The 12,500-nt window shown below is 45.1% G+C and overlaps 1 protein-coding gene across 1 annotated transcript in view; it reads left to right on the top strand.

The window, feature by feature from the left end:
* The window catches only part of hmcn1 (hemicentin 1), a 271,629-nt gene that overhangs the window by 133,158 nt on the left and 125,971 nt on the right, over positions 1–12,500 (top strand). The window contains 3 exon segments of the mRNA XM_046300125.1: positions 1,192–1,353; positions 1,584–1,778; positions 1,865–1,960. Of these exon segments, the coding sequence (XP_046156081.1) occupies positions 1,192–1,353; positions 1,584–1,778; positions 1,865–1,960 (453 nt within the window).

Raw genomic sequence — 12,500 nt, 5'->3', positions numbered from 1 at the left:
GAGTGCAGAGCAGGAAGTGGAATGTTTTACCGGCTGGTGCACAGGAAGTGCTCCTCTGACACCTCTGACACACTTGACTGATTCTGGCCACCTCGTGGGAACCCTTAAACGCTCCTGTCTCTTAGTCTAACCCTTAAAACGCTCCTGTATTTTAGTCTAACCCTTAAACTCTCCTGTCTTTTAGTCTAACCCTTAAAACGCTCCTGTCTTTTAGTCTAACCCTTAAAACGCTCCTGTCTTTTAGTCTAACCCTTAAAACGCTCCTGTCTCTTAGTCTAACCCTTAAACGCTCCTGTCTTTTAGTCTAACCCTTAAACTCTCCTGTCTTTTAGTCTAACCCTTAAACGCTCCTGTCTTTTAGTCTAACCCTTAAACGCTCCTGTCTCTTAGTCTAACCCTTAAACGCTCCTGTCTTTTAGTCTAACCCTTAAAACGCTCCTGTCTCTTAGTCTAACCCTTAAACGCTCCTGTCTTTTAGTCTAACCCTTAAACTCTCCTGTCTTTTAGTCTAACCCTTAAACGCTCCTGTCTTTTAGTCTAACCCTTAAAACGCTCCTGTCCACTTATTCTTTGACCGAGATAGACAAAGAGAAAGATGAAGAGTACACACTAAAAGAAAGAATGAATGATGCAAATGTTCATTCTCATTTCATAAAAATTTGTTGCAAACAAACACAAAGCATTTGATAAACAGAAGCCATGGATTGCACACTGAGCTAAAGGCTATAGGCTTTGGGATGAATTGGATATGCAGACTGCGAGCCAGGCCTAATCGCCTGACATCAGTGCCCGACCTGGCTGAATGGAAGCAAGTCCCCGCAGCAATGTTCCAACATCTAGTGGAAAGCCTTACTAGAAGAGTGGAGGCTGTTATAGCAGCAAAGGGGGGACATCTCCATATTAATGCCCATGATTTTGGAATGAGATGTTCGACTAGGTACTGGTACCTGCTGGTACCTCGTGTATATAGCCGAGTTGCTGTTACTCATCTTGTATTTATTCCTTGTGTTATTGTTTTTCTATGATTTATCTTTACATTGTTGGAAAGGGCCCGTAAGTAAACATTTCACTGTTAGTCTACAGCTGTTGTTTATGAAGCGTGACAAATAACATTTGATTTGATATGACCATATTGATGGTTGCCAACTTCCTGGTTAACAACTTCCTGGTTGCCCTTTATTTGACCGACAGGCGACCTGCAGCTGCGGCCATCATCCTACATGGATATTGACCCCCTGGGAGGGACTCTGACGATCAAGGAGACACAGGACGTTGACGCGGGGGACTACACCTGTGTGGCTGCGAACCCTTCAGGAACCTCCTCACCTGGGAAGATCACCCTGGATGTAGGATGTAAGGATTCCTCTGGACTCTTGAACACATCATGAAAAAGACATCTGACATCGCTACACCCACAAAAGACCAGTTTACCATCAGAAAATCACGTCATTATATTGTCCCATGTCAAATGTTGCCTGCTGTATTGATGGATGAAGGAAGCCTTTCTTCATGGTCTTATGAGGGATTTAGATCTTAGTGTTGTTGACCTCTGTAAACCCTAACCTCTGACCTTTGCCTTCCAGCTGCACCCCAGTTCACTAGAGAACCGTCTGACGTGGCGGCGGACATTGGCTCTAACGTGACCCTGCCGTGCCACGTGCAGGGGTACCCCGAACCCCAGATCACCTGGAGGAGGGAGGACAACACACCCATCTTCACCAGACGCCCCACACACAGCACCATCACACAGAAGACAGGAGGGGACCTGCAAATCAGCAGTGAGGTTTTGGTTCATATACACATGCACACACGCACGCACATACACACACACACTGATTCCTATCTTCTCTCTTCTCTGTGTCAGATCTGTGGGTGGAGGATGAGACGGTGTATGTGTGTGAGGCCCAGAACCAGTTTGGGAGGATCCAGACACACGCCAGAGTCACTGTCACCGGACTGGGTAAGAGACAGACAGGGATCTCTGATCACATGCTCTGGGTACTGTAGGAGGGGTAGGGTACAGAGGTAGGGTAGATTAGGGTATCAGAGGGTACAGAGGGTAGGGTAGAATAGGGTATTAGAGGGTAGAGAGTGTAGGGTAGAGGAGGGTATTATAGGAGGGGTACAGAGGGTAGGGTAGAGGAGGGTATTATAGGAGGGGGTACAGAGGGTAGGGTAGAGGTGGGTATTATAGGGATACAGATGGTAGGGTAGAGGAGGGTACTATAGGAGGGGTACAGAGGGTAGGGTAGAATAGGGTATTATAGGAGGGGTACAGAGGGTAGGGTAGAATAGGGTATTATAGGAGGGGTACAGAGGGTAGGGTAGAGGAGGGTATTATAGGGATACGGAGGGTAGGGTAGAGGAGGGTATTATAGGGGGGTAGGGTAGAGGAGGGTATTATAGGGTACAGAGGGTAGGGTAGAATAGGGTATTATAGGGATACAGAGGGTAGGGTAAAATAGGGTATTATAGGAGGGGTACAGAGGGTAGGGTAGAATAGGGTATTATAGGGTACAGAGGGTAGGGTAGAATAGGGTATTATAGGAGGGGTACAGAGGGTAGGGTAGAGGAGGGTATTATAGGAGGCGTACAGAGGGTAGGGTAGAGGAGGGTATTATAGGAGGGGTACAGAGGGTAGGGTAGAGGAGGGTATTATAGGGTACAGAGGGTAGGGTAGATTAGGGTATTAGAGGGTAGAGAGTGTAGGGTAGAGGAGAGTATTATAGGGGGGTAGGGTAGAGGAGGGTATTATAGGAGGGGTACATTGGGTAGGGTAGAGGTGGGTATTATAGGGGTACAGAGGTTAGGGTAGAGGAGGGTACTATAGGGGTACAGAGGGTAGGGTAGAGGTGGGTATTATAGGGGTACAGAGGGTAGGGTAGAGGAGGGTATTATAGGGGTACAGAGGGTAGGGTAGAGGTGGGTATTATAGGGGTACAGAGGGTAGGGTAGAGGTGGGTATTATAGGGGTACAGAGGGTAGGGTAGAGGTGGGTATTATAGGGATACAGAGGGTAGGGTAGAGGAGGGTATTATAGGAGGGGTACAGAGGGTAGGGTAGCGGAGGGTATTATAGGAGGGGTACATTGGGTAGGGTAGAGGTGGGTATTATAGGGGTACAGAGGGTAGGGTAGAGGAGGGTATTATAGGAGGGGTACAGAGGGTAGGGTAGAGGAGGGTATTATAGGAGGGGTACAGAGGGTAGGGTAGAGGAGGGTATTATAGGGATACGGAGGGTAGAGTAGAGGAGGGTATTATAGGGGGGTAGGGTAGAGGAGGGTATTATAGGGTACAGAGGGTAGGGTAGAATAGGGTATTATAGGGATACAGAGGGTAGGGTAGAATAGGGTATTATAGGAGGGGTACAGAGGGTAGGGTAGAATAGGGTATTATAGGGTACAGAGGGTAGGGTAGAGGAGGGTATTATAGGAGGGGTACAGAGGGTAGGGTAGAGGAGGGTATTATAGGAGGCGTACAGAGGGTAGGGCAGAGGAGGGTATTATAGGGTACAGAGGGTAGGGTAGATTAGGGTATTAGAGGGTAGAGAGTGTAGGCTAGAGGAGGGTATTATAGGGGGATAGGGTAGAGGAGGGTATTATAGGAGGGGTACATTGGGTAGGGTAGAGGTGGGTATTATAGGGGTACAGAGGGTAGGGTAGAGGAGGGTATTATAGGGGTACAGAGGGTAGGGTAGAGGTGGGTATTATAGGGGTACAGAGGGTAGGGGGGGGTATTATAGGGGTACAGAGGGTAGGGTAGAGGTGGGTATTATAGGGGTACAGAGGGTAGGGTAGATGTGGGTATTATAGGGGTACAGAGGGTAGGGTAGAGGTGGGTATTATAGGGATACAGAGGGTAGGGTAGAGGAGGGTATTATAGGAGGGGTACAGAGGGTAGGGTAGAGGTGGGTATTATAGGTGTACAGAGGGTAGGGTAGAGGAGGGTATTATAGGAGGGGTACAGAGGGTAGGGTAGAGGAGGGTATTATAGGAGGGGTACATTGGGTAGGGTAGAGGCGGGTATTATAGGGGTACAGAGGGTAGGGTAGAGGGGGGTATTATAGGGGTACAGAGGGAAGTTTATATGTCAATTGAATCTCAACAATTAAACAGTTGGTGGTTGTATTAGATTCAGTTTTTATGAAAAATAATGGATTTCAGAAAACAAAGAAAGGAAGACAACTACAGGGGAGAAACATGGGAACAAGGTTAACGTTTCATAATTTTAACGTTTTGAATTATTTTTTGCCGAATCGATGTAGTTGGAGTTGAATTCCACAAAGCCTGGTCACTGCTCTACTCCGTTAATGAAGTTCATCAGAAACGTCCTTCACCATGGTGTGGAGTTTAGTCAGCTAAACTCAGCAAAAAAAGAAACGTCCCTTTTTCAGGACCCTGTCTTTCAAAGATAATTCATAAAAATCCAAATAACTTCACAGATCTTCATTGTAAAGGGTTTAAACATTGTTTCCTATGCTTGTTCAATGAACCATAAACAATTGATGAACATGCACCTGTGAAACGGTCGTTAAGACACTAACAGCTTACAGACGGTCGGCAATTAAGGTCACAGTCATGAAAACTTAGGACACTGAAGAGGCCTTTCTACTGACTCTGAAAAACACCAAAAGAAAGATGCCCAGGGTCCCTGCTCATCTGTGTGAACGTGCCTTAGGCATGCTGCAAGGAGGCATGAGGACTGCAGATGTGGCCAGGGCAATGAATTGCAATGTCCTTACTGTCAGACGCCTAAGACAGTGCTACAGGGAGACAGGACGGACAGCTGATCGTCCTCGCAGTGACAGACTATTTGTAACAACACCTGCACAGGATCGGTACATCTGAACATCACACCTGCGGGACAGGTACAGGATGGCAACAACAACTGCCCGAGTTACACCACAATCCCTCTATCGGTGCTCAGACTGTCCACAATAGGCTGAGAGTGGCTGGACTGAGGGCTTATAGGCCTGTTGTAAGGTAGGTCCTCACCAGACGTCACTGGCAACAACGTCGCCTATGAGCACAAACCCACCGTTGCTGGACCAGACAGGACTGGCAAAAAGTGCTCTTCACTGACGAGTCGCGGTTTTGTCTCACCAGGGATGATGGTCGGATTCGCGTTTATCATCGAAGGAATGAGTGTTAAACCGAGGCCTGTACTCTGGAGCGGGATTGATTTGGAGGTGGAGGGTCCGTCATGGTCTGGGGCGGTGTGTCACAGCCTCATCGGACTGAGCTTGTTGTCATTCCAGGCAATCTCAACGCTGTGCGTTACAGGGAAGACATCCTCCTCCCTCATGTGGTACCCTTCCTGCAAACTCATCCTCACATGACCCTCCAGCATGACAATGCCACCAGCCATACTGCTCTTTCTGTGCGTGATTTCCTGCAAGACAGGAATGTCAGTGTTCTGCCATGGCCAGCGAAGAGCCAGGATTGTGGTCCTGTAGCTCAGTTGGTAGAGCATGGCGCTTGTAACGCCAGGGAAGTGGGTTCAATCCCCGGGACCACCCATACGTAGAATGTATGCACACATGACTGTAAGTCGCTTTGGATAAAAGCGTCTGCTAAATGGCATATATTATATATATTTTATTATATTTATCTCAATCCCATTGAGCACATCTGGGACCTGTTGGATCGGAAGGTGAGGGCTAGGGCCATTTACACACAGAAATGTCTGGGAACTTGCAGGTGCCTTGGTGTGGGGTAACATCTCACTGCAAGAACTGGCAAATCTGGTGCAGTCCATGAGGAGGAGATGCACTGCAGTACTTAATGCAACTGGTTTCCACACCAGATACTGACTGTTGATTTTGACCTTTGACCTTTGTTCAGGGACACATAATTCCATTTTGGTTTGTCACATGTCTGTGGAACTTGTTCAGTTTATGTCTCAGTTGTTGAATCTTGTTATGTTCATACAGATATTTACATATGTTAAGTTTGCTGAAAATAAACGCAGTTGACAGTGAGAGGACGTTTCTTTTTTTGCTGTGTTTAGATCACATTCATCAATGGTCAGGTCTGTCTTCTGTTGCGTTCAAAGACAGATTGCTACTTTTGAATTGAAAGTGAATATTTTCACTGGGAGCAGCAGAGGAAAGCGCTCAGCGTTTGAGTGATATTTCAGTTGTGCTGGAGTTGTGTGTGTGAGTAATGGGCCGCATGCATTGAGTTTATTTGAAGGCGAGGGAATGTAGGGGTGAACTCAGAGGAACGCGGCTCAAATTCCCTGGCATGGTTTGAAGGGGATGTCAGTTCTTGTAGAAGTAATGGGAGAAAAAAGACCTCAATCACAGTGAGAAAGAGAGAGTAGAGAGATACACTAAGTGTATAAAAGATTAGCAACACCTGCTCTTTCAATGACATAGACTGACCAGGTGAATCCAGGCGCACCGGTTTGAGTCAAGAGCTGCATCGCTTGGTTGTTCACGCTCACAGTTTCCTGTGTGTATCCAGAATGGTCCACCACCAAAACGACATCCACCCGACTTGACACAACTGTGGGAAGCATTGGAGTCAACATGGGCCAGCATCCCTGTGGAACGCTTTTGACACCTTATGGAGTCCATGACCTGACAAATTGAGGATGTTCTGAGGGCAAAAGGCTTGATTAAATGAAACAATTTCCTCAGCAATCTGCACAAAATACCCCATAATGACAAAGCAAAAGCAGGTTTTTAGAAACATTTTGCAAATGTATTAAAAACAGAAATACCTTATTTACATACGTTTTCAGACCCTTTGCTATGCAACTCCAAATTGAGCTCAGGTGCATCCTGTTTCCATTGATCAACCTTGAGCTGTATCAACAATTTGACTAGAGTCCACCTGTGGTAAATTACATTGATTGGACATGATTTGGAAAGGCACACACCTGTCTATATAAGGTCCCACAGTTGACAGTGCATGTCAGAACAATAACCAAGACATGAGGTCGAATGGATTGAACCCGATGGTCACTCTGACAGAACTCTAGAGTTCCTTTGTGAAGATGGGAGAATGTTCCAGAAGGACAACCATCTCTACAGCACTCCACCAATTAGGCCAGACGGAAGCCACTCCTCAGTAAAAGGCAGCCCGCTATGAGTTTGCCAAAAGGCACCTAAAGACTCTCAGACCATGAGAAACAAGATTCTCTGATCTGATGAAATCAAGATTGAGCTCTTTGGCCTGAATGCCAAGTGTCATGTCTGGAGGATACCTGGCACCATCCCTACAGTGAAGCATGGTGGTAGAAGTATCATGCTGTGGGGATGTTTTTCAGTGGCAGGGACTGGGAGACTTGTCAGGATCGAGGCAAAGATGAATGGAGCAAAGTACAGAGAGATCCTTGATGAAAACCTGCTTCAGAGTGCTCAGGACCTCAGACTCGGGCTGTTGGAAAGGTCACCTTCCAACAGGACAACGACCCTAAGCACACAGCCAAGACAATGCAGGAGTGGCTTCGGTACAAGTCTTGGAATGCTTTTCCAACAGTCTTGAAGAAATTCCCATATATGCTGAGCACTTGTTGGCTGCTTTTCCTTCACTCTGCAGTCCAACTCATCCCAAGCCATCTCAATTGGGTTGAGGTCGGGTGATTGTGGAGGCCAGGTCATCTGATGTAGCACTCAATCACTCTCCCTTTTGGTCAAATATCCCTTACACAGCCTGGAGGTGTTTTACGTCATTGTCCTGTTAACTTCTTGCGTCGAGCCATCCCGGATCCGGTATCGTGACTACAGCCTCAAGCTCATTACCATAACGCAACGTTAACTATTCATGAAAATCGCAAATGAAATGAAATTAATCTATTTGCTCTCAAGCTTAGCCTTTTGTTAACAACACTGTCATCGCAGATTTTCAATATATGCATTTGAACCATAGCTAAACAAGCATTTGTGTAACAGTATTGATAGCCTAGCATAGGATTATGCCTCTCTTTCAGCATGCAACATTTTCACAAAAACCAGAAAAGAATTCAAATAAAATCATTTACCTTTGAAGAACTTCAGATGTTTTCAATGAGGAGACTCTCAGTTAAATAGCAAATGTTCCGTTTTTACAAAAAATATTATTTGTGTCGACTAATCGCTCCGTTTTGTTCATCACGTTTGGGTAAGGAAAAAATAAAATAAAATATTAAGTCATTAAAACGCAAACTTTTTTCCAAATTAACTCCATAATATCAACAAAAAACATGGCAAACCGATGTTTAGAATCAATCCTCAAGGTGTTTTTCACATATCTATCGACGATAACATCCATCATGGCAGTTGACTTTCTCTTCTGAAGAAATGGAACGCGCATGGACCTACAGATTACGCAATAATTCCGACACAGGACACCGGGAGGGACACCAGGTAAATGTAGTCTCTTATTGTCAATCTTCCAATGATATGCCTACAAACACGTCACAATGCTGCAGACACTTTGGGGAAACGACAGAAAGGGCAGGCACATTCCTGGCGCATTCACAGCCATATAAGGAGACATTGGAACACAGCGCCTTCAGAATCTGGGGCATTTCCTGTATGAAACTTCATCTTGGTTTCGCCTGTAGCATTAGTTCTGGGGCACTCACAGATAATATCTTTGCAGTTTTGGAAACGTCAGAGTTTTGTCTTTCCAAGGCTGTCAATTCCATGCATAGTCGAGCATCATTTCGTGACAAAATATTTTATCCAATAATGACATAGCGCCCCCATAGGTTGAAGAAGTTAAAAAACAAATTGTAGTCCCACTTAGTGCAAACCAGATGGGATGTTGTATCACTGCAGAATGCTGTGGTAGCCATGCTGGTAAAGTGTGTCTTGAATTCTAAATAAATCACCAACAGTGTCACCAGCAAAGCACCATCCCAACTCTTCCATGCTTGACTGTGGGAGCCACACATGCGGAGATCATACGTTCACCTACTCTGCATCTCACAAAGACATGGCGGTTGGAACCAAAAATCTCAAGTTTGGACTCATCAGACCAAAGGACAGATTTCCACAGGTCTAATGTCCATTGCTTACGTTTCTTGGCCCAAGCAAGTCACAACACAACTGATTGGCTCAAATGCATTAAGAAGGAAAGAAATTCCACAAACAAACTTTTAACATGGCACACCTGTTAATTTAAATGCATTCCAGGTGACTGGAATGAAGCTGGTTGAGAGAATTCCAAGAGTGCAAAGCTGTCATCAAGGCAAAGGGTAGCTACTTTGAAGAATCTCAAAAATAAAATATATTTTGATTTGTTTAACACTTTTCTGTTTACTACATGATTCCATAAGTGTTATTTCGTAGTGATGTCTTCACTGTTATTCTATTATGTAGAAAATATTAAAAATAAATAAAGACCCTGGAATGATTAGGTGTGCTTAAACCTTTGACTGGTACTGTACATGTATATATCGGTTGCAGTTTCACCAAGCCTCATAACACATTGAAATACCTTGACTTTGAGTCATCTTGACATTGAGTAAGAACAGCAGGTCCTCTGTAGTCTTTAAAGGATCCATGGTATGCACGCAATCCTATATATTTCTATTTCACTAAAGTGGGAGAGACACAGATATGGCTGGGCAGCATCCATAGTGGAGATTGTTGAGTTCAGAGTTTGGTTTCTAACTTCAAAGCCCAGCGCTGTCAAAGCCCACACACTTCTTTGGATTGCCTGTTACTGTAAATGTGTGTATGAAAATGTGTGTATGTGTGTGTGAAAACGTGTATATGTGTGTGTCTGTTTATTTATGAAAGGCACGCCTTCTCTGCTTGAATTCCCAATGCATGTATCACAACCCTGTCAACTGCGCGGCAGGTATGTACAGTATGTACAGTATGTGTGTGTGTGTGTGTGTGTGTGTGTGTGTGTGTGTGTGTGTGTGTGTGTGTGTGTGTGTGTGTGTGTGTGTGTGTGTGTGTGTGTGTGTGTGTGTGTGCGTGCATGCGTGCGCGTGTGTGTGTGTGTGTGTGTGTGCATGCTTCTTAAATGTTGTGTGTGTTTGTTTACACATGTGTACCTTGTTAAGCACCATTCAGCAGCAATGCAGGACTGTCTTTGGGGGAACTCACAGTCACTGGGTTCTTATTTGGGCTAAAGGTCCCATCAGATCCAGCTGCCCCATATTAACGTGTGCCCCACTTCACTAGTGACACAGTCCCTGCCCATAACACCCCGCCTCTGGGGTTACTGTGGCAACGCAACAAGCAAAACATGGGAGGTGTCCCAGTCGGTTCTACAGCCCTGCCGCCCTCTTTCTTAATCTCTCTGTCTCTCTGTCTCTCTCTCTCTCTCTCTCTCTCTCTCTCTCTCTCTCTCTGTCACTCTCTTTCTGTCTCTCTCTCTCTTTCTCTCTCTCTCTCTCTCTCTCTCTCTCTCTCTCTCTCTCTCTCTCTCTCTCTCTCTCTCTCTCTCTCTCTCTCTCTCTCTCTCTCTGTCACTCTCTCTCTCTCTCTCTCTCTCTCTCTCTCTCTCTCTCTCTCTCTCTCTCTCTCTCTCTCTCTCTCTCTCTCTCTCTCTCTCTCTCTCTCTCTCTCTCTCTCTCTCTCTCTCTCTCTCTCTCTCTCTCTGTCTCACTCTCTCTCTCTCTCTGTCTTTTTCTCTCTCTCTGTGTCTCTGTCTCTTAATTCAAAGCCTTTATTGCATTGGGAAACATATGTTTACTTTGCCAAAGCAAGTGAAATAAATAATAAACAAAAGAAAATTAACAGTGAACATTACACTCACAAAAGTTACACAGTCATATTATGGTTATATACAGTGTTGTAATGATGTGCAAACAGTTAAATTACAAAAGGGAAAATAAATAAACATAAATATGGGTTGTATTTACAATGGTGTTTGTTCTTCACTGGTTGCCATTTTCTTGTGGCAACAAGTCACAAATATTGCTGCTGTGATGGCACACTGTGGTATTTCACCCAATAGGGAGTTTATCAAAATTGGATTTGTTTTCAAATTCTTTGTGGGTCTGTGTAATCTGAGGGAAATATGTGTCTCTAATATGGTCGTACATTGGGCAGGAGGTTAGGAAGTGCAGCTCAGTTTCCACCTCACTTTGTGGGCAGTGAGCATAACCTGTCTTCTCTTGAAAGCCAGGTCTGCCTATGGGAGCAGCTCTCAATAGCAAGGCTATGCTCACTGAGTCTGTATATAGTCAAAGTTTTCCTTAGGTTTGGGCCAGTCACAATGGTCAGATATTATGCCACTGTTTACTCTCTGTTTAGGGCCATATAGCATTCTAGTTCGCCCAGTTTTTTGGTTAATTGTTTCCAATGTGTCAAGAAATTCTCTTTTGGTTTTCTCATGATTTTGTTTGGTCTAGTTGTGTTGCTGTCCTGGGGCTCTGTGGGGTGTGTTTGTGTTTGTGAACAGAGCCCCAGGACCAGCTTGCTTAGGGGACTCTTCTCCAGGTTCATCTCTCTGTAGGTGATGGCTTTGTTATGGAAGGTTTGGGAATCGCTTCTTTTTAGGTGGTTGTAGAATTTAATGGCTCATTTCTGGATTTTGATCATTAGTGGGTATCGGCCTAAATCTGCTCTGCATGCATTATTTGGTGTTCTACGTTGTACACGGAGGATATTTTTGCAGAATTCTACGCACAGTCTCAATTTGGTGTTTGTCCCATTTTTTGAATTATTGGTTGGTGAGCGGTCCCCAGACCCCACAGCCATGAAGGGCAATGGGCTCTATAACTGATTGAAGTATTTTTAGCCAGATCCTCATTGGTATGTTGAATTTGATGTTCCTGTTGATGGCATAGAAGGCCTTTCTTGCCTTGACTCTCGGATCGTTCACAGCTTTCTGGAAGTCATCAGTGGCTCTGATGTTTAGGCCGAGGTATGTATAGTTTTTGTGTGCTCTAGGGCAACGGTGTCTAGATGGAATTTGTATTTGTGGTCCTGGCAACTGGACCTTTTTGTCAGGGCCCTGGTCTGACAGAATCTGTGCAGAATATCTAGGTGCTACTGTAGTCCTGTCTTGGTTGAGGACAGAAGCACCAGATCATCAGCAAACTGTAGACATTTGACTTCAGATTCTAGTAGGGTGAGGCCGGGTGCTGCAGACTGTTCAAGTGCCTTCACCAATTTGTTGATGTATATGTTGAAGAGGGTGGGACTCAAGCTGCATGGCCCTGTGGAAAGAAATGTGTGTATTTTTCGGTAATTTTAACCGCACACTTGTTGTTTGTGTGCATGGATTGTATAATGTTGTATGTTTTTCCCCCAACACTACTTCCTCTCTCTGTATCTCTCTCTCTCTCTGTATCTCTCTTCATATCTCTCTGTTTCTATCTCCGTATCTCTCTCTCACTCTCTCGCTCTCTCTCCCTGTCTCTCTCTCTGTCTCTCTTTCTCTCCCTCATATCGTCTGTTAGCTCAGCAGCTGGAAAGAACCACATTACATCAGGCAAACCTTATCTCCTCCTGTAGTCAGTTAACCAGCCAGTCAGTCAGTCAGTCAGTCCATCTTTATGTTATGTGTGAACATAAAAGGTGGATTCCTTTCCAATCTGGCAACC

The sequence above is a fragment of the Oncorhynchus gorbuscha genome, linkage group LG15, assembly GCF_021184085.1.
Source record: "Oncorhynchus gorbuscha isolate QuinsamMale2020 ecotype Even-year linkage group LG15, OgorEven_v1.0, whole genome shotgun sequence".
NCBI classification, from domain to species: domain Eukaryota; kingdom Metazoa; phylum Chordata; class Actinopteri; order Salmoniformes; family Salmonidae; genus Oncorhynchus; species Oncorhynchus gorbuscha.
This window is presented reverse-complemented; position numbering and strand designations above follow the sequence as displayed.